This window comes from Armigeres subalbatus, chromosome 3 (genome assembly GCF_024139115.2).
Source record: "Armigeres subalbatus isolate Guangzhou_Male chromosome 3, GZ_Asu_2, whole genome shotgun sequence".
Lineage (NCBI taxonomy): Eukaryota > Metazoa > Arthropoda > Insecta > Diptera > Culicidae > Armigeres > Armigeres subalbatus.
In genome coordinates this window covers 133,417,724-133,439,022 of record NC_085141.1, presented here as the reverse complement: position 1 = coordinate 133,439,022, position 21,299 = coordinate 133,417,724, and the positions used below count along the sequence as shown (strand labels likewise).

Genomic DNA, 21,299 nt, shown 5'->3' with positions numbered 1-21,299 from the left:
GATACCAATGGCCACCTCGATCCACCATCTAATCATCCCGAATGCTGGTCTCGGGTTCGCCATCGGTATGGTGGACTCATGCATGATGCCGGAGTTGGGTTACTTGGTGGATATTCGCCACTCGGCCGTGTACGGCAGTGTCTACGCCATCGGAGATGTGGCTTTCTGCTTAGGCTTCGCAATCGGACCCGCTCTGAGGTAAGCAAAAAATCTGTTCTCACCGACATACATCATTATCAATCAAATGTCCACTTCATCCTCCCTCTCGATTTATTTCACAAATGTTGGTCGACCTCGGCTATCCTATGTCAACATTAGGAAAACCCCATTCCACGCGTAATAGGATGTGTCGCAAACATTTGATAGAGGGTGCACATAAATATCAAATTAAAAAGAAATACTCCAAAATACAATAGCACTTGGTCGTGTCGCAACGGTGTTTGAATCTAATACTAAAACAGTAAAAGTAGTATTGAAATGTAAATCATAAATCTAAATTTAAAATGGATTTATTTCAAGAGCAGAATGTTCTCTTCATCATGAATAATTTTATTTTAGGAGTTTTAATTTTTGTTAAATATTCTCCAACTTCAGATTTTACAGGCAATAAATTGATTTGTGTTTTCAATCAAACATTTATATATTTTTGCAAAGAATTTTATTTGTGAAATTTTTTGGTTCGCTACTCGCTAGAAGGATTTTTTATTACGATGCATTAGCAATGCAAATGAAATATACTAAGGTAAATCGACTACATGTAGTGATTAAATATAGTCAAAACAAGTAGAATTTCGTAGAACAATATTCTTTTGCATTTTTAATATCTTTGTTGTGCCAAAGAATACTTTTTGTCAAGATTTATAACCCTATCGGTAACTAATTTTAAAAGCATTAAAAACATTGTTGTAATTGAAACATCAACATAAACGTTATTTCCACATTCTTGTTTCCAACTCTAAGAGCATTTATTTGCCGAAATTGTCAGTTAAATATATTAATAAAATGTTATAGATTGTTTACAACTGCATATATACGAAAATTAAAAAGTCTCTATTGATATTAATAATATAGTATGATATATGTATGAATCATAAAATTATCCAACATTATTCCTATATTACCACGACGTTTAACCCATTTTAACCTACGAATCTATTTGTTTTCTCCCCTTTTCCCGGCAACACAAACACTCCGTTCCCTGATCCTGCATACGGAACGCTCCGCCACTAGTGGTACCTTGGTAAACACCATCGGTTTCGAGTGGATGTTGGTGGGAATTGCAATTCTGTGCTTCCTGTACGCGCCATTACTGACACTGCTACGGGCGCCACCGACCAAGGAGGAAAAGAAGGTAAGCGGCATCGAGAACGGTGGCCTCACGCTGGACAATGGCAAACAAGCGATACAGACCATAATGGGGGGTGGTGGAGAGCGCAACGGTGGAACCGCCCCACCGAACGAACCAAATAGCACTCAGGATCTGACGCAAACGCGGCCGGCAACGCCAATTGGCAATGCTCCTCAGGAAAACTACACGACAAAGCTTTAACGCTAATTTTAATTTATGTATTTTGGATCTTTTTTTTTATCTGACTTATGTTTAAGTATGTTGTTTCTAAAGGCATTCCAATTGACAACTTAAATTTCTAGGTATTATTTACATAAGAAAAACCATGTGCCTTACAAAGCAGTGCCTTCTCATAGATTATAATTAGGTTTAATTAATTGTGAGAATTTTGATTGTTTTAAACAACGAAAATAAAAGTTATAATTTCACATTTTTATTTTGATTTTGTTTTTAATTTATTACTTCGAGTTTCCTATTATGATTTAATTTATTCTATCCGGATATTTGGTATACCGCATTTCAACCTATTTTTTGTTCTAAATGCTTCCATAAGTACCGAACACATAAGAGTGACGATATGAATAAACATATTTCTGTGCTGCTCTGCTCTTTTGTGCTGAACTGAAAAGTTCTACATAACCTTGAGGTTCTGCATGTTAAGCAAAGCTGTTAAGCTGTTAAGCAATCTCGCTCATACACCCCCGAAAATGATTAAAACACCACCGCTGCACAGTGTGCAAAATCGGGATAAAAAACGGGCGCAATTCAACCAAGGCCTGTACATACCCATAAAAAGATCACAAAAATCCGTAGAATCTGACAGTGGTGACCCCTTTGACGAAAATGTGTGGGAAGTGCCCCTTTTTGACCAATTTCCCCTATAAATTGAGTATCTTTCATTAATTCCTAAGGTCACATTGAGAAATAGTCAGTTTTTCACCGATTTCGACAATTTTGGTTGCTACGGATGCAGGAGCTTACCCGCTATTCGATAAATGTTACAGAGGACCGATTCGGATTACCTGGTGACCGGAATTCCGGATTAACTGGGCCAAGTCCCAAAGTATGTGTGAATTGAAGATATATATTCAACCAAATGAAGATTTCTTGCGTGATGACTAATCAACTTCATTGGAAATTTAAAGAATATAACTTAACTACGTTACAGGACCATTTTATGAATTAATCCCGGAACGGTTATTCCGGAAACAGGTTCCCGTCGGGCCTAAAGTGGCCACAAACTTATTCTGAAGAAACCCTGGCAATATGGGTATCAAAATTTATGAAATTGTTTCGGAAGCATGATCTGATAAGTAATTGGACCATTGGATGGTTTGACAACGGACTGGTCATCCTGGAACAGGTTCCCGTGGGGCCTAAAGTGGCCACAAACTGATTCCGAAGGAACCCTGGCAACATGGGTGTCAAAATTCATGAAATTGTTTCGGAAGCATGATCCGATAAGTAATTGGACCATAGGATGGTTTGACGACGGACCGGTCATCCTGGAACAGGTTCCCGTGGGGCCTAAAGTGGCCACAAACTCATTCTGAAGAAACCCTGGCAATATGGGTATCAAAATTCATGAAATTGTTTCGGAAGCATGATCTGATAAGTAATTGGACCATTGGATGGTTTGACAACGGACCGGTCATCCTGGAACAGGTTCCCGTGGGACCTAAAGTGGCCACAAACTCGTTTTGAAGAGGCCCAGGCAATGTGGGTATCAAAATTCATGAAATTGTTTCGGAAGCATGATCTTTTGGGCTATTAGGCCATAAGATGGTTTGACAATGGACCGGTCATTCTCACACAGGTTTCGAGGGGACCCTCATTTAGAAGAAACACTTGCTCTCTTCTTTTCCCGTTATTTCTTGTCAAAAGACTTAAAACTCTTGACAGGTACTCATAAATGATTTATAATGAACCACAGACGCTGTAAGTATCATTGGTGTTTGCTGAATAATTTACAAAACAAAAGAACGACAGAAATTTTCAAAAATTTATGGATGCAAAATGGGTCAAAAACGTGACAAAAGCGGAACGTGATGAAATCAGGTCGAAAATGTGATAAAGTCGGAGGTAGATAAAATCGGAGAGTGACAAAATCGGGTCAACACTGTGTAACTTTTCACTTCTCTCTTCTCATTTCTCTCATTTCACTTTTCACTTTTTACTTTCAATTTCTCACTGCTCACTTCTCACTATTCACTCCTCACTTCTCATTCGACCCAATAACCATTCGGCCTAACAGCCATTCAGCCTGATGACCCAACATCAGTCCCATCTTCTTGGAAAAACATGTTTCCGAAAATATTTCAAGAACTTTGATGCCAAGGTGTCTTCTAAATGAGTTTGTAGCCACTAAAGGCCTTTCGGGAACTTGTTCTGGTTGATATCCATTCTATGTTTTCAACTTTATGAATAACATGTTTCAGAAAAAATTCCAAGAATTTTGATACCCATATTGCCAGGGTTTATTCTAAATGAGTTTTTGGCCCCTGCTGGCCTTCCGGGAACTTGTTCCAGAATGACCGTTCCGGTTGATATCCATCCTATGGTCTCAACTACATGGAAACGTGTTTCCGGAACAATTCCAAGAATTTTGATACCCATATTGCCAGGGATTCTCCCAAATGAATTTATGATCACTGTAGGCCCTCCGGGAACCTGTTCCAAAATGACCATTCCGGTTGATATCCATCCTATGGTCTCAACTACATGGAAAACATGTTTCCGGAACAATTCCAAGAATATTGATACCCATATTGCCAGGGATTCTACCAAATGAATTAATTATCACTTTAGGCCCTCCCCTCCGGGAACCTGTTCCAGAATGACCATTCCGGGTCTTACCCAATCTATGGTCTCAAGTACATGGAAAACATGTTTGCGGAACAATTCCAAGAATTTTGATACCCATATTGCTAGGGTTTATTCAAAATGAGTTTTTGGTCACTACGGGCCCTCCGGGAACCTGTTATAGAATGACCGTTCCGGTTCATATCCATCCTATGGTCTGAACTACATGAATAACATGTCTCCGGAAAAATTCCAAGAATTTTGATACCCATATTGCCAGGGTTTATTCTAAATGAGTTTTTGGCCCCTGCTGGCCTTCCGGGAACTTGTTCCAGAATGACCGTTCCGGTTGATATCCATCCTATGGTCTCAACTACATGGAAACGTGTTTCCGGAACAATTCCAAGAATTTTGATACCCATATTGCCAGGGATTCTCCCAAATGAATTTATGATCACTGTAGGCCCTCCGGGAACCTGTTCCAAAATGACCATTCCGGTTGATATCCATCCTATGGTCTCAACTACATGGAAAACATGTTTCCGGAACAATTCCAAGAATATTGATACCCATATTGCCAGGGATTCTACCAAATGAATTAATTATCACTTTAGGCCCTCCCCTCCGGGAACCTGTTCCAGAATGACCATTCCGGGTCTTACCCAATCTATGGTCTCAAGTACATGGAAAACATGTTTGCGGAACAATTCCAAGAATTTTGATACCCATATTGCTAGGGTTTATTCAAAATGAGTTTTTGGCCACTACGGGCCCTCCGGGAACCTGTTATAGAATGACCGTTCCGGTTCATATCCATCCTATGGTCTGACCTACATGAATAACATGTCTCCGGAAAAATTCCAAGAATTTTGATACCCATATTGCCAGGGTTTATTCTAAATGAGTTTTTGGCCACTACGGGCCTTTCGGGCCCTCCGGGAACCTGTTCCAGAATGACCGTTCCGGTTCATATCCATCCTATGGTTTCAACTATATGAATAACATGTTCCCGAAACAATTTCAAGAATTTTGATACCCATATTGCCAGGAATAAATTTGCGGCCACTATAGGGCCCACGGGAACCTATTCCGGGATGTCCGTTCCGAGTCCATATGATCACGTGGTCCTAATACGTTGGGAAGTCATAATCCTCGAATTTTCTGCGAAACTGGTAGCTCAGGGTACAAGAAATCATCATTTGGATTCTATAAGATCAACTTCTCCATTTTTGAGACATGGTCTAGCAAATCCGGAACTCCGGTAACCAAGTAATCCGGATCAGTCCTATGTGACATGGAACGGATAGAGGATGAATTTCTTCATCCATAGCAAATGGAATCGTCGAAATCGGTTGAAAACTGACGAAGTTATGGTCATACCAAAACGTGGGTACCCGGGTACCCTGTCGGTACGTTACGGGGTAAAAATATTCAGAAGCCCCTCCCCAAGCCCCCCCTTACTGGATTTTCATTTTCGTACCACCCAAACCTTAATTTTGCCGAGTTTGAAGATGTCACGGAGTTTCAATTTCCTGCGATGTTCAGAACCCTAAAAAAATTTCACTTGAAAACGAAAAAGGTACCCGGGTACCCTGTCGGTAACAAAAGGGTTAATAGCACAGACAAACAGACGTAACAACTTGAACATATTTCTGAAAAATCCATCGCTCAACTCCTCAACCACCATCTTGCGAGCATGTTACACGAAGCAATGTTTTGTATGACATCGTCACCAGGAGGCGCTGAAGTGAATGGCAAACTCGAAGGATTACGAAGCTAGCGCCTCTAGTTGTGAAACGCGCAATCAAATTCAAATTGATCGTTGGAGTCATGGCCGATGGTAATTTCTCTATTGTTACGTCTGTTTGACTTTGTTAATAGTGTATGGTAGCTTCAAATTTTCGTTTGAACACTATAAAGTGTCTCATTTTGCATAAACTCCCCTATATATTGAAGATATGGTATTGCCACACAAATTGAAAACACGAGATTGTCAAAAAAAAATCTTCTGATCGTTGTAAAACACTCTAGAGGATCGAACAGTGTCTAAGCCCAACTGGTTGATGCATGGTTGGTGTCTGATTTTGACTGATCTCCCTTATTATCTAAAAAATCTTGAAATGTATCAGATCCCACCCAGCAATAAAAAAAAGGTTAGTGATCATGATGACTATTGTGGTATCATGAGGAGAATTAGAAAAAGAGCTCGAATCCGCCAAGTGTCTCATTTAATATACTCTCCCGTATACCTCGGATATTGTTCAAAATGATCAAACTTTTGTTCTTCTATTCTAACCAATTATGTGAACTATTCTAAAAAATCACATGTAGTCTGTGCTAAACTGACTGTCGAAGTACTAGTGTCTGATTTTGCTTAAATCTCCTATAGATTGAAGATATTTAACCTTCTGTGGATGTTAAGAAAAACTTACGAGTCTGATTACAACCGAATTACAAAGTTTACTTATCGTTCGAAAGATAAACTCATAAATTTTGTAGCTATTTGTTTATTTGTTTATTTATTAAAATAATTCAACTGACAATGAATGTCTAAATGAATACTAGTTAAACTAATTGGTTACGGTCAGCGGTACGGAAAAAGTCTAGTAAGCGATGGCGTAACATGTCAACTGATAAATTAAAGTAAAAATTATCGGAGAATTCGTTGAAACGGCGACTGATGGATCGAATTGGTTCGTGTAGTGCATAGTTGCTAGTCTGTGGTTCTAGAAGCAAAAATAGACGTTGACGAAGAGGTCTTTCAGGTGCATATAGTTTTAACTGCGACAGTAGTGCTGGACAATCGATGTGACCCGTGAGCAGCTTCCCAGCAAAGGTAGCTTGAGCGGCGATCCGTCTAAACTCTAGTGGTTCGATGCTAATCAACCGACACCGCTCCTCGTACGGTGGCAAGTTCGTCGGATTACGCCACCTTAAGGATCGAAGAGCGTATCTTAGAAACTTCCGTTGAACGGCTTCGATTCTAGCGATCCATGTAGTCTGGAAAGGGCACCAAACAACAGCGGATGATTTCAGTATTGATCGCACAAGGGAACAGTACAGTGATCTAAAGCATAATGGATCACGGAATTCGCAGGCAATTTTGAAAATTAAACCCAATTGACGATTGGGGTCTCCAGTAGCCTTGCGAGCAAAGGCGTAGGATTACCAATCCGGAGATGGCGAGTTCGATTCTCGGTCCGGTCTAGGATGTTTTCGGATTGGAAACATTCTCGACACCCTGGGCATAGTGTATCCATTGTACTTGCCAAACAAGATACATACTCATGCAATGGCGGGCATATAGAAGCTTTCAATTAATAACTGAGGAAATGCTAATAGAATACACAGGATTTTGTTTTCACACGATTTTTTTTCGCTCGTATTTTTGATCGTGTGACTTCAATTTGCCACCAAACTCTTCGCAACATATATCAAAAAATCCAGAATAAATCAAAGAAAAATCACATCATAATTAATATGCGTTAAACATTTAGGATGAGTGGAAAATTGAGAAAATGTAAATCGCGTAAAAACAAAATCCAGTGTACTAAGTTGAAAAGCTAGGCCAAGTTCCAGTTGGAATGTAGAGCCATTGAAGAAGAAGAAGAGAAGACGATTAGCTCGGGCTTCAATGTCATCGTAGTGAGGTTTGAATGTCAGTCCGCTATCCAGGATATCGTCAAGATCCTAAATGTGCTGAACGCGAGTGAGTGATCGTCCAGACAGGACATAGTCGAAGATGATTGGTGCGTTTTTCCGGTGATATGAAATGATGTTGCATTTTTCTATACTTTCCATAAGATTTCCGCGAAAATACACAACATATTTTGCAGTTCGTTGCAGTCTGTCAGGTTTTTTGAAACGTAATAGATTTTGGAATCGTCTGCGTAGAAGAGACGGCAGCCTTGTAATAACATCATGGACATATCATTAATAAAGATCGAGAATAGTAGAGGGCCCAGATTGCTGCCTTGAGGTTTGAGGTACTCCCGTTTTGTTTGCGAAAACTTCTGATTCAGACGTACCAATTTTCACACGCACCAAACGATTCTGCAAATATGACCTAAACCAATCGGCAGCCGTTGATGAGACGCCGAGTAAAATCAGCTTAGCAAGTAGAATTTTATGGTCCACAGTATCGAAAGCGGCTTTCTGATCCATATATGCTGCATCAACCTGCCATCCGGAATCCATACAACGCAGGCAGCTGGACGTAAATTGAACCAAGTTCGTAGTAACCGACCGCTTCGGATAAAAACCGTGTTGATCGAAATCAAAGTAGTTTTTAAAACAACGTTTTTTTAAAGCGTCATGCATGATAATTTCAAACAACTTCGAACAGGCAGACAGAGATGTGATTCCGCGGTAATTGAGAATGTTCCGCTTATCTCCCTTTTTGTGCACCGGAAATATATACGAATGTTTCCAGTGTGAAGGAAACTCGCTTTGCAGTGCCGAAAGTTGGAAAGTTCTCGCAAGTGGGCGGCAGAGATTTACAGCACAACGTTTCAAAATTGATGATGGAATCCCATCTGACCCGGTTGTGAAGGAGAGCTTCAGTTTGCGCATTGCGGCCATCACCATGTCTTCAGTAAGGCGGGGAATGTCAAAATGTGGTACTATTCTGGTTCCAGGGACAATGGCCACCGAGAAACGACTTCCACTTCCACTTTCACCATCCTTGTGATAGAAAATAACGAAGAAGAGCTGGTGAATTGTATATTTTGGTGTAGAAACGAATATGTCTCCTTCTACTGTTTCCCAGGGCACCTCCAAGAGTGGCCCATGTGCTCGGTAATCTATTTCAAGCGCATTACCTACTATTTGACGAAAAATCATGAAGAAAGAGCTGCCACATGGCATATTATGGCGTAGGAATGAAAATGTCCCTTCTACGGGTTCTCCGGGGGCTCTTCATAGGTTTCCAAGAGAGGCAATTGTGGTTGCCAATCGGTTTCAAGTACATAATCATTTATTTGATTGCAAACCATGAAGAAAGAGCTGCCACACGGCATGTTTTTGTGTAAAAACAAAAATGTCCCCTTCTACGGGTTCCCCGGGGGGACCTTGGCAGGTTCCAGGTGTGGTCAATTTGCCCGGAAACTCTCTCATGAATTATACATTCCCGTTTTATGAAAATCTATGAAGAATTGTTGTAATCAGACTCGTAAGTTTTTATTAACATCCACAGAAGGTTAAATATCTTCAATCTATAGGGGATTTAGTCAAAATCAGACACTAGTACTTTGACAGTCAATTTAGCACAGACTACATGTGATTTTTAGAATAGTCCACAGAATTTGGTAGAATAGAAGAATAAAAGTTTGATCATTTTGAACAATTTCCGAGGTATAGGGGAGAGTATATTAAATGAGACACTTGGCGGAGCACTATACGATTTAAAATTAATCGATTATCACAACGATAAATCGATTAATCGAAGTAATCGGTTAATTTGCGACTTCTTAGAGATGTCGTTAATTCCCGATTAATTGATTAGTAACTTATCAGTTACTCTCTTGTCGATTATTGAATCGTTTAACCGTCAAAATAATTCGATTATCTCAACGATTAATCGATTTATCGAAGTATATATGATAGCGCCTGAATGCTGGAGTTGGTGGATAGAAAACCAGCCACTGCTTGGGATTCATTGTTAAGTGTATAATGTTAAGGTGTCAACTCATTCATTCTCTCGCGTAGCGTTATAGAGATGTCTCAAATTAATCGATTACTTCGATTAATCGATTCATGGTTGTGATAATCAATTAATTTTAAATCGATTATTACCCAGCGATGAATCGATTCAATAAGAATAAAAAGTAATCGATTAGTTACTAATCGATTATTCGGGATTTTACGACATCCCTAGTAGCGTATGACGTCAGATTTGCATTGTGTGAAATGATTGGATGAAGAGAACAGAAAAATAGCTTCACGCTGCACTTCTTTTGACATTAACATTCAACAGCGTGGTATGCAGTGTGGTGAAATCTCAATTATTATATAAATATCAGTTGAGAATGTCGATTTATACAATTTAGAAATACTTAAAAGACTATTATTCTTCCATTTACATCCACTATTAACTTTTTTATGTATCAACAAGCAGATACGTATCCAGGTTTTTACGCTATGTTGCCATAATGCTATGAATAACCCCTTTTGACACTAGGCGCGTCCACTATAATTTTTTATGTTTAAAACATAGTAACCTGAGACTTTATGAAAATTTCTCTGTATATAAATATTTTGGATTGACGTATTGCTTTATTTGTTATCAATTCTAATCCTCATCATTAAATTAAATTAAATTTCTTTTTAGGTTTATATTGAACATATTCATGAGCTTCTCCTTCTTCAATTGGATATTCACGGACTATATCTAAGCTGCACCATTTCATGAAGAAATATTATCAGAAATTTGAAACGTTGTGTGTGACCCCGGGCATACGACAGTATAGACCGCGTAGAGCTATGGAAAATTATGGACGAGAACAGCTTCCCTGCGAAGCTTACCAGACTGATCAAAGCAACGGTGGATGGTGTGCAAAACTGTGTGAAGATCTCGGGCGAACACTCCAGTTCGTTCGAATCGCGCCGGGGACTAAGACAAGGTGATGGACTTTCGTGCCTGTTGTTCAACATTGCGCTAGAAGGTGTCATGCGGAGAGCCGGGTGTAACAGCCGGGGTACGATTTTCAACAGATCCAGTCAATTTATTTGCTTCGCGGATGACATGGACATTGTCGGCCGAACATTTGCAAAGGTGGCAGAACTGTACACCCGCCTGAAACGTGAAGCAACAAAAGTTGAACTGGTGGTGAATGCGTCAAAGACAAAGTACATGCTTGTGGGCGGAACCGAGCGCGACAGGGCCCGCCTGGGAAGCAGTGTTACGATAGACGGGGATACCTTCGAGGTGGTCGAGGAATTCGTTTACCTCGGATCCTTGCTAACGGCTGACAACAACGTTAGTCGTGAAATACGAAGGCGCATCATCTGTGGAAGTCGGGCCTACTACGGGCTCCAGAAGAAACTGCGGTCGAAAAGATTCGCCACCGCACCAAATGTGTCATGTACAAGACGTTAATAAGACCGGTAGTCCTCTACGGACATGAAACATGGACAATGCTCGAGGAGGACTTGCAAGCACTCGGAGTATTCGAGAGACGGGTGCTTAGGACCATCTTTGGCGGTGTGCAAGAAGACGGTGTGTGGCGGCGAAGAATGAACCATGAGCTCGCCCAACTCTACGGCGAACCCAGTATCCAGAAGGAAGCTAAAGCCGGAAGGGTACGATGGGCAGGACATGTTGCAAGAATGCCGGACAGCAACCCTGCAAAGATGGTGTTCGCTTCCGATCCGGCAGGTACGAGACGGCGTGGAGCGCAGCGAGCGAGATGGGCAGACCAGGTGCAGAACGACTTGGCGAGCGTGGGGCGTATCCGAGGATGGAGAGATGCGGCCTCGAACCGTGCATTGTGGCGTCAAATTGTTGATTCAGTGTTATCTGTTTAGATGTTAACTAAATAAATGAATGTGTGACCCCGGGAGTTATTGTGTAGTTCGAGAAGGGAACCGGCCTATGTCTCAAGTCTGATGTACGGCAGCTTCTGGGATTGGCGCTCTTTTATCCCGGGGCCAAAGGCGTGTGAAAGTGGGGAGTTTTCGAATGGTGAAAATCGCATTAGAAAATCCAATAGACAAATTTACTGGAACTTCACCATTATAAATTATTTTACCACCGCGGGTGATAGGGTCCAGTGGGATGGCAGTGTCCAATAAGAGTACCACGATAAAGCGCGTAGAAAGGTATCTGGTGGTATGCTACACACCAGGATGTCGATTAGTTCGACGGCAATTTCACGACGATATTGATGCCCGTAACAGGGCGTCGAATCACACGATGCTGGCGGTATGTTACTGAGGGTACGAACTAAGCTGATCTAAGAGAACTGAGTTACTGTCGCCGTTGGTCTTCCCGTTCAATTGCGTTCGGGGCTTTATTCGGTGATTATTGACCTGCCCCCTTTCAAATTTAATCCCGGTAATGAGACGCAGTCCAATTTACTTCTCATTAAACTACCCATCTTAGCAGATGCTCTTTGTCGATTCTACCAACATGAATCTGACGGGAATACCGGAAAATAACCCTATTTGTTTTATTTTAAAACGTATTATCCAAGCCGCACCGAAATTTCGTTGACATGCATTGATTCCCCACTCTCCCAATCCACCGTTATATTACAGATCCCTGCAAGCGACATATGTACAATGTGCCAGTAAAAAACCTGGTAGAAATCCCATAGCTATCGTCCGATAGATTTTCCGTTATTCTTCATAGAACCTAGAATTTAGAATTCATTATTTAATATGAATACAGGCAGTAATTTATCGCTGTTGAAAACATGAAAATTTTTGACACGTAGGAAAACAAATTCAAGTTTCAAGGCTACTTTGATGTTTATGTGAAGTAAGTTCACAGCATCTGTCATTGTTGAATCACCCCTTATCGGGTTTATGGCTAGCGTAAAAAGCTGGATTTCGTTTCCTACTTGGAAACTTCTTCAGTGTTTGTTATCGACTCGATAACAAACACTGAAGAAGTTTCCAAGTAGGAAACGAAATACGTATCTGCTTGTTGATACATAAGAAAGTTAATAGTGGAAGTAAATGGAAGAATAATAGTCTTTTAACCTTGTAGCATTTCCCCTAAGACGCTCTAAAATAATTAATCAATTATTATATAAATATCAGTTGAAAATGTCGATTTATGAAATTTAGAAATACTTGTTTGGATACACGTGGAGACAGACATAATTGTACGCATATGAAACTACAGACCAGATATTTTAAATCCTGTGGGGATTTCCTTGCCCCAATTTGCCCCTTTGTTGCTTAAGAAGTCTTCAAATATCACTATTTTCGACCTTAAATCGCCGATAACAAGTCTTATTTGTAAAAAACATTCCTGGTATCTTCCAGAAAATGGTCTATTTTGATTATATATACATTTTTGTAGAACAATCCAAGGATGTTAACGATCATTCAGTAATTTGCGTTCGATCATTTAGTAGTTTATCAATAACACAGTCCAGAAGCTGAATTTCAAAATACGTTATATGGTGGACTTCTAGTGCGAAGGTTTTTCTACAACTTTGCCTAATGGTTCGTTATTAATATTCAACTAATAACGGAGTTAGAGCGCTAGTTGCAGTAATTTAAACTAAATGATTGGAATTTTGTTATCATTTAGTCTAAGTTACTGAAACTATAGCTATAACTCCGTTACTAGTGGAATTCAAACAACGAACCATTAGGCAGAGTTCTAGAAAAACCTTTGCACTAGAAGTCCACCATACAACATATTGCGAAATTCAGCTTCTGGAATATGTAATTGACAAACTACTAAATGATCGAACGCAAATTACTAAATGATCGTTAACATCCTTGGAACAATCTATTGACCTGAAACTGTTGAACATTGAACATTCGATCATCAAATTCATCGTCGTTCACACACTAACGGCATCTGTTGTTTTCACTAAGTTGAGCAAATCACGAACCAGATGGCGGTGGTGAGCAAGCGTCATACTCTACCCGATAAAAATCGTTTACTCAATAATGAGTACTTTTTCTCTTCTATCTCTTTCTCTCCGCTAAAAAATTTTCCCATTTTGGGAGAATAAGTGGATTTACTCATTTAAATGAGTAGATCCCCTTATTCTCTCAAAATGGGTAAATTTTTTAGCAAAGAGGAAGAGATAGCAAATAAATAGTGCCCAATAATGAGTAAACTTGTTTCTCCGTGTAGCAAATCCGATGCGTGCGCCACGAGTGATCGATTGGCCAACTAATGATTATTTAAATTGACCAGTAAATCAGTGAACGATGACAATTTCACAAGTGTTATGTCTGTTTGTCTGTGCTGTTAGTTTCGATAATAACTTTAAATACTGTTTTTTTAGGGACTGTCCATAAAAAACGCCCGTATTTCAAAAACGATGATAGATGGACACTCGGTGTCTTCAGCAATAAAATTCATAATAAATTACACTACAACTTTGCCAAAGACACAATATTTAAAAATCGTTTATTAAAGAAGTTACATTTTGCAGAGCCACCTGTGGTAAAAATTGGAACTACATTTTCATTACAATTCACGATTTTCGCCAAACGCACCACTGTGCAGCGGATGGCAGATTTTAATACAGTTCTGCATACCTTACTAAAACTATATAATAATTTGGCATATACCATTTCGGAATATTTTAATACAATTGTAAAGGAAATTACGGCTTTAGCAGGTTTTGTTCTTTGATTGTCAGGGGGGTTTTTGTTGACAAAATTTTATGAAATTTGGCCACATTATTCTTTGATATGCAAAAAATGTTTAGGCTAAATTTTAGAACCAAACCTGCCAAAGCCGTCATTTCCCTTATTGAAATCTCACAGATTTGTATTATTTTAATACAATATCTGTAAAGAGCTTACAGAATCGTATATGTCAAGATTTTATATAATAATTTTCAGGTTTGTTTTTTGGGTGTACGTTTACAACACAAATAATTATAAAAGAAGATTCATTCATTACGTCATGCAAATATTCGCCATTTTTAACCCCACCACTTCTCCTTGGCACACTTCGAAGCGAAGCATCCTTACACTTCTCGAAAACCCCACTGCCATATAAGCGTTTCCTGATTGATGGACGTTCCATAGTAATCCATTTCATCTAACAAGCAACCCCTTTATTTCCAATTTCCAGTCTCTGATAGTTGGAGAGCGATCATCGGTGCGTTACGTGACATACCAAAACGAGGACGACGATGAGTAAGTATGGTTTAGCTACTACAGACACTGAAGTATTCCAAAATACGCTAGTCAATGAACCCCGGAGAACCAATTTCGAACAACGCGCTTCTTACAATGAAGGATGAGGCCAAATTCATGCTGGAGAAGTTTTGAGAGGGAGGGAGATGCAGTACGCCCTCGGTTTATGTGAGAAAAGTACATATGAGCTCAAGTGATTTTAACGTATTAAGTAAATATTTTGAATGATGTGGTATTATCCAGAAAAAATATTGTTGGATAGCTATCGCTAGTATGTACCAGCACCACACTTGTTGAATAGAGCACTGATAAAGATTACTATAGAATGAGTAAATTTAGGCAAATTGTGGATGCAGCTGAAAAATGATCATGAAAATGGAGAAAAGGAATACTCTGTAACTTATCACTATCACATCTATACATAAACTGTAAATGGTACTAAAACCGAGAGGAAAATCTCTATTCCGCCGGAATTAGTGGAGACGAAAATTGAAGCTCAAACAAAACAAAAAATTTAATCAAAAAAATATAGAATTACTCCCTGCGAACTCGCAAGTCAATCGGTTTCCAGGGGAGTTTTGATTGTTTTTTAACAAACGGTAATGTAATTAAGTATCAATATTGATTTGTCGAAATGTTTACGAAACAAAACTTATGTCCATTTTCTTTTGTATTCATTTATACCGATTTTTTTTATATATTCAAATCTATTTCTTGTGAATGATGTCTAGGCTATGGTTGTGTTTTTTCCCGAAATATTTTACTGTGTATTAACATGTTTGTGTTCTAATATATTTATTTATATGGAAAATAAAATGCATTCGAAGCTCCCTTTGAAACCGAACGAGCCTAGCCGATGAGATATGCAGAACAATTGCGTGCCGTACCGAACGATGCTTCATGACTCAATGATAACGTTGGATTTGAATCGTGCTTTCTGTTATCAATCTTTATACGAATTTTGAACGCAGAACGTGGGTATTACGTCCAGTTAAAATGAGTCCAATGGAGTATCAAGTAAGTTTATTTCAGTACTTTACTTTTGATTTTCTGGAAAACTATTTAATATCTGAAATTGCAAGAATACCTTAGCTTTTGCTGCTTCGTTTTTCAAATTTCGATGGTTCAACATTCAACGTACCAAGAGCAGAATTGAGACTTTTTACGAGAATAGTATTTTCAAACGTTTCCTCAAAGACACAACACTATGGCCGATGTATATAAAAAAAAACAAAACATCATTCTTGGTTCTACAGGTTGTGAAAAGTACTCTCTGGTTGTGCTTTACGTTCCCAACATTCTGCGTGAAATGCTTCACACGTAGTATTCTTCCAATTTCTGGATACTCGGTTCCAGAGACCTCGTGATTCATTCCGCACATCCTGCTGCGTACATCTTTTTCCTGTGCACCACGGAAATAAGTCTAAACCACGAACGAAGCATGCTTTCAGGAGCTGTTCAAACAGATATTCATAAATTAACTTCATCAAATGCCGAGATACATAATAGATTCAATAACTGTGATGAATTTTGAGGACGCTACAATGATTTTGTTTTTTCAATTTTGTAAAATTATCTTTATAATGAATACCATTATATTAAAACTGAAATGATAACTGCAGAAACCCAAAAATAAGGAAAAATAATTCAGGTTTTCCGATGAGAGCAAAAAGAATTGTTGAATTGTATTGGTCTATTTTGTTCACGAATTCCAGACGGAGATTGTATGCAACAGATTTCCTAAAGGAATGACGTAAATCCATCCATCCGTTTGCATGTTGTGAGTATACGAACGCAGATCATTTTTTTATTTTTATATATACAGATTAGATTAACCTGTCCTATATTTTTTCGACATGTCAATCGTTTAGTAGGTAGATTGCAGCGTCGCATTCTAGATTGATTTCCGTTCGATGGTTTTCTTCAGAACTCATGAAATTGCTCAACTTTCCCAGCAAAATGTTTTATCTTTACATATATACAAACACTGCGGATCCCACCGAATCGGTCAACCCGTTCGTGAGTTAGGTATATTGCCTCAAAGGAAATGCAAACTCATTTTTTTTTTGTATATAGAGATAAATAGATATAAAGACTAGCTGACCCAGCAGAGGTTGCCCTGCATAAATAGTAGGGGAGATTGCGCGCTGTGATCTGCCCATGCAGAATTCTCAAACACATTTTAATTTTAGTTTTTCAGATTTCACCATATTTCGTGATTTCTATTTCCGAGCCGAATGCAATGGGATCTTTCGTAAATTATTTTGATTACTCTTATAATGATTGCTTCCATATATGCATTATTATTGGGTAAACACTGAAATCGACAACTGTGCAATAACCCCGCAAATACCTTGGAAAATAATTATGTTTCTCTGTGAGTACAATTTGGACACTTAAATACCAAAAACAGCTCTTATTATAAAGGAAAACCTGATCCCTGATTTAAATGGCACTGCACTGCACTCACCGCTAGGGACAAAATCAATTTTAGAACATTTAATGTAAACGTTGTCCAATACTTTAAACAAATTAAGCCTGATTCATCCGTACTATTTTAAAGCTACTATTGTTATCATTACTGCACCATGATTGTTGTGAACATAAACCGGATAATCTGACAAAGAATGGGAATATTTTATTCAAAAATAACCAGGAAACGATGATCATACCCTTTTGTACAATCACGGATCGTCTTATCATGTCTATCGTGTATCCTGCAATTTTAGTTCAGGCACTATCATTGGGACACTGAATTAATACTAACTGAAAATAAAATTATTCATCATCTAAAAACGTAAAAATATATCTATTATGTGCAGGAAACTTGCCAATCTACCAATTGGCATTCGGAGCAGCACATCTTGCTGCAAGTTGGTTGTATTCAATCTTTGAGCAACATGATAAGTTAAACTGATAAGAATAAAAAAACATAAAGTATAAGACAAAACAAATATCTGCGCTAAAAGTTTCCAGCTTTTTCATTTCGGGGATATTCATGCGAAATTCGAATGGCTGCGAATTTCGCTGTCTATCGTCCACTGAATAGATATACAGCAATGATTGTTTCCGTTTATGATTCTATAGAGGAAGTAAACAAGTATCCATAGCAATACGACACGAAATTCTTATAGGTTCTAGCGATAGCAAAGACACTTTAATTTCATCGTCTCGAATGGGACCAGACCAGAACCATTTTAAATTGGAACTTCCTATTAAGGCAGGAGAACCGTTGCGAAAAGCTAGAATTTGTACATGTGTAAAGTACAATATCAGCATGGACTGTGTAGGAAATTGATGTTAGCACCTAAGGTATTACAAAAGTATTCTATGAAGAGACAAAACTATATTAGCACTGAATGTGGGCTTAATACGGAACAATCTACAGAAACCAACTTGTAGTCTACTTTAAAAACTATCATCATTCAATATACAATCATGAATTGCTGACTCAATCAAAATGCGTTGTACAGGAAATTTACAGAACTCTACCCTAAGTTGAATCCAACTATAACTAATTTCTCTTACACTTTATTCGAGTACTCGTCAATAGTACCCTGTCTGTTGCATAATATAATCGAGCCTAAGTGTAACGCGTCAAAGATGAAGCTTTGCTGATCCATCGTACGGAAATGTAGAAAAATTCGGACTTACTCGCGCCGTGTTATTGTGAATTAGACAATAACTACTGTACGTTTCCTGGAATCAATATAAAACATTACAATTCTGTATTACTATCTTCGGCTAAAAATGTTACCGAACCGGAAAACGGAACGGGACACGAAGCAATTGGAATAATGAGAATCATCATGTGAAATTCTATCTAAACCGTTGATAGACTACAAAATCTTTCATTTTCCTGGCGTTTGTGCAGCAGAAAACCTTCAATTGTACTTACTCAGAGGCTGGTATGGGGTCACACATCAAGGAATTAGTAGAAATTAGAAATATGCATCTCGCTAAGCAACACAAAATCATTAACACGCTTATCCATAACACTAGCCTAATATTTATTAAAGTAGTGTAATCAAAATGACTATTTATAGCCCACACAAGCTATTGGTTCATACGGTAGGTTGCCAACACTAGTAAGTACATGCGTGTCTGATTGTATAATGAATAAACCCAAAAGAGGCTAATAAACCAAAAACGGAAACGAAACACAAAACCATAGGGCGAAAGCTTCCTGACCTGAAATCTACTCTATAGCAAGTAGTTTATCATATAATCATAATGATATTTTGGTATGATAGAGAACCTTTGAACAAAGCTTTACATACTCATGTTTATTGTAAAAATTGCCAAACAATAGGCAGCAACACGAAAGGAGGAAATGCAACCATTTATGTGTTAGTATCCACAAAATAGTAATCGGGTGCGTGAACAGGAAATGAAAAAAAAAACGATGTTTTTAGAATAAGTAGCTGAACTATGACCAAAATATTTACATATGAAATCTACAAGCATACAAATACAAATGAGAAAAAATAAACTATATCGGATAGACAAAATCTACTACAATAATCAAGAAACAATAATTGTATACAAGTCGTAATGCAAGTTTTACAATGATAATATACGGTATGAAAAAATAAACACACAACATAAAACGAAGTGATAGATGTACGAAGCTAACAAAATCAAGTGTATGAGAAACAACACGTAATGAAACTGGCTATAAAATGTTATTGATATATTATCGAAATTTAAGATGATAACAAAGAAAACAAACATGTATGTACAATCTGCAAGCAAAAAAGGGGAACACTAAATAAAGTTGTTGGTGAAATTTACCCGACATGAGTAATTGTTTGGATGACACAATTCTTGAATGATCTAATCCACGCATAGTGTGGACCCCCTCAATAATGTTTTTTTTTTGAGGAAAATCTAATCTTCTTCTGTGTTAAATGGTGGCCCTGAAAGGTTCTTCTTCCTTTCTTATGTAAAATGTACCGATTTGCTTTTAATCATGCGTCTTCCCAGTCAACACAAGATCGTATATGATGTAACATATGATTCTAATGTGAAGGCAATGTAGGTTTTCGCCTAATTTTCACCTAAGGGGCAAGCCAGAGTAAACGCAACGTGCTATGCGACGCGAGGATTGAAGCCAAACTCACAAGTTGCTTGATTTTAATGTCTGTGCTTGCGATGTACGAACGGGATTGGACCGGGGCACAGTGGCGGAAAGCCGGACAAAACCTCAATTTTTTTTTCGTGATTTTCGTGAAGCCCATATTTTTTTAATTTAACATATATATTAGTTCTAAATTACAGTCGACTCTTTACATCTTGATGTTCTACATGTCGATATCTCTCCCTATGTCGATGATTTTCTCAGTTCCTTCAATCTACATATATTTAAGCTTTCTACACCTCGATAACCTCCCTATCTCGATGTGCTCTGATCACATTTTGTTCAGGATTTACTCTCCTTATGTCGATATGTTCAAATTTTTGGGCTACTAGACCATCTTTGGACAATAACAAACACGTTAACAACATGAAACAACATTTGATTTGTTGTCATTTTTCATAGCAACGAGCTTTTTTTGGATCTAGTACCCATCTCATTTTTCATTCCATTCCTCGATCTCTCCCTATCTCGATGGTCCCTTCAATATCGAGATGTGGAGAGGCGGCTGTAGTTCCAAAATGTTTTGATTGTAGCTTGTAAATTAAATTTTTGGTGTCTTGTTGAATTTCATTCCGTAAAGTGTCTCCCGAACAAATATGTATGGGTAAAAGAAATTTGGCTAAACTTTTATGGGAAAGATTCGAAAAGATCTGATATTATGTATGTATTAAAATCTATTTTTTGTCTACTTTCCGATGGTTAGTGTGGTGAATTGCGCATGGCTGCGCCAAAGCGGGAAATTGAATGAGGAATGAGGACGCTGTCTTTGTTCTAGATCCTAGGGCCTGGGCTTGCGGAAGCCCTTAGATAACATAAAGTATGTCGGATAACCATTTTAACCTCAAAATGAATTCAAGTGCAGGGTTGTTAGGGAGCAAGCCAGATTCCGTGCCGGAAGATCCTGTGTGGACTATATTGTCACGCTCCGCATCATTCTGGAGCAGGTCAACGAATTCCAAGAGTCCCTTTACTTGGTATTCATTGACTACGAAAAAGCCTTCGACCGTCTCAATCACGAGAATATGTGGGGCGCCCTGAGACGCAAGGAGGTTCCTGAGAAAATCATCGGCCTCATCGAAGCACAGTACGAGGCCTTTTCGTGTAGAGTGCTGCACAATGGGGTCCTGTCCGACCCTTTCCGGGTCGTAGCTGGTGTGAGGCAAGGATGTA

General features: G+C 38.6%; 1 protein-coding gene across 5 annotated transcripts in view; it reads left to right on the top strand.

Moving 5' to 3' along the window:
* Positions 1 to 15,849, top strand: part of LOC134219340 (synaptic vesicular amine transporter-like) — a 142,280-nt gene extending 126,431 nt beyond the window's left edge. For 4 of the 5 annotated variants that reach the window (XM_062698061.1, XM_062698060.1, XM_062698062.1 and 1 more), the window contains 2 exons: positions 2 to 198; positions 1,231 to 1,784. In XM_062698061.1, the coding sequence (XP_062554045.1) occupies positions 2 to 198; positions 1,231 to 1,549 (516 nt within the window). In that variant the 3' untranslated portion in view covers positions 1,550 to 1,784. Of the gene's footprint in view, position 1; positions 199 to 1,230; positions 1,785 to 14,924 lie in introns of those variants that run through there. The other variant, XM_062698063.1, reaches the window with a different exon arrangement.
* Positions 15,850 to 21,299: the final 5,450 nt, after the last annotated feature.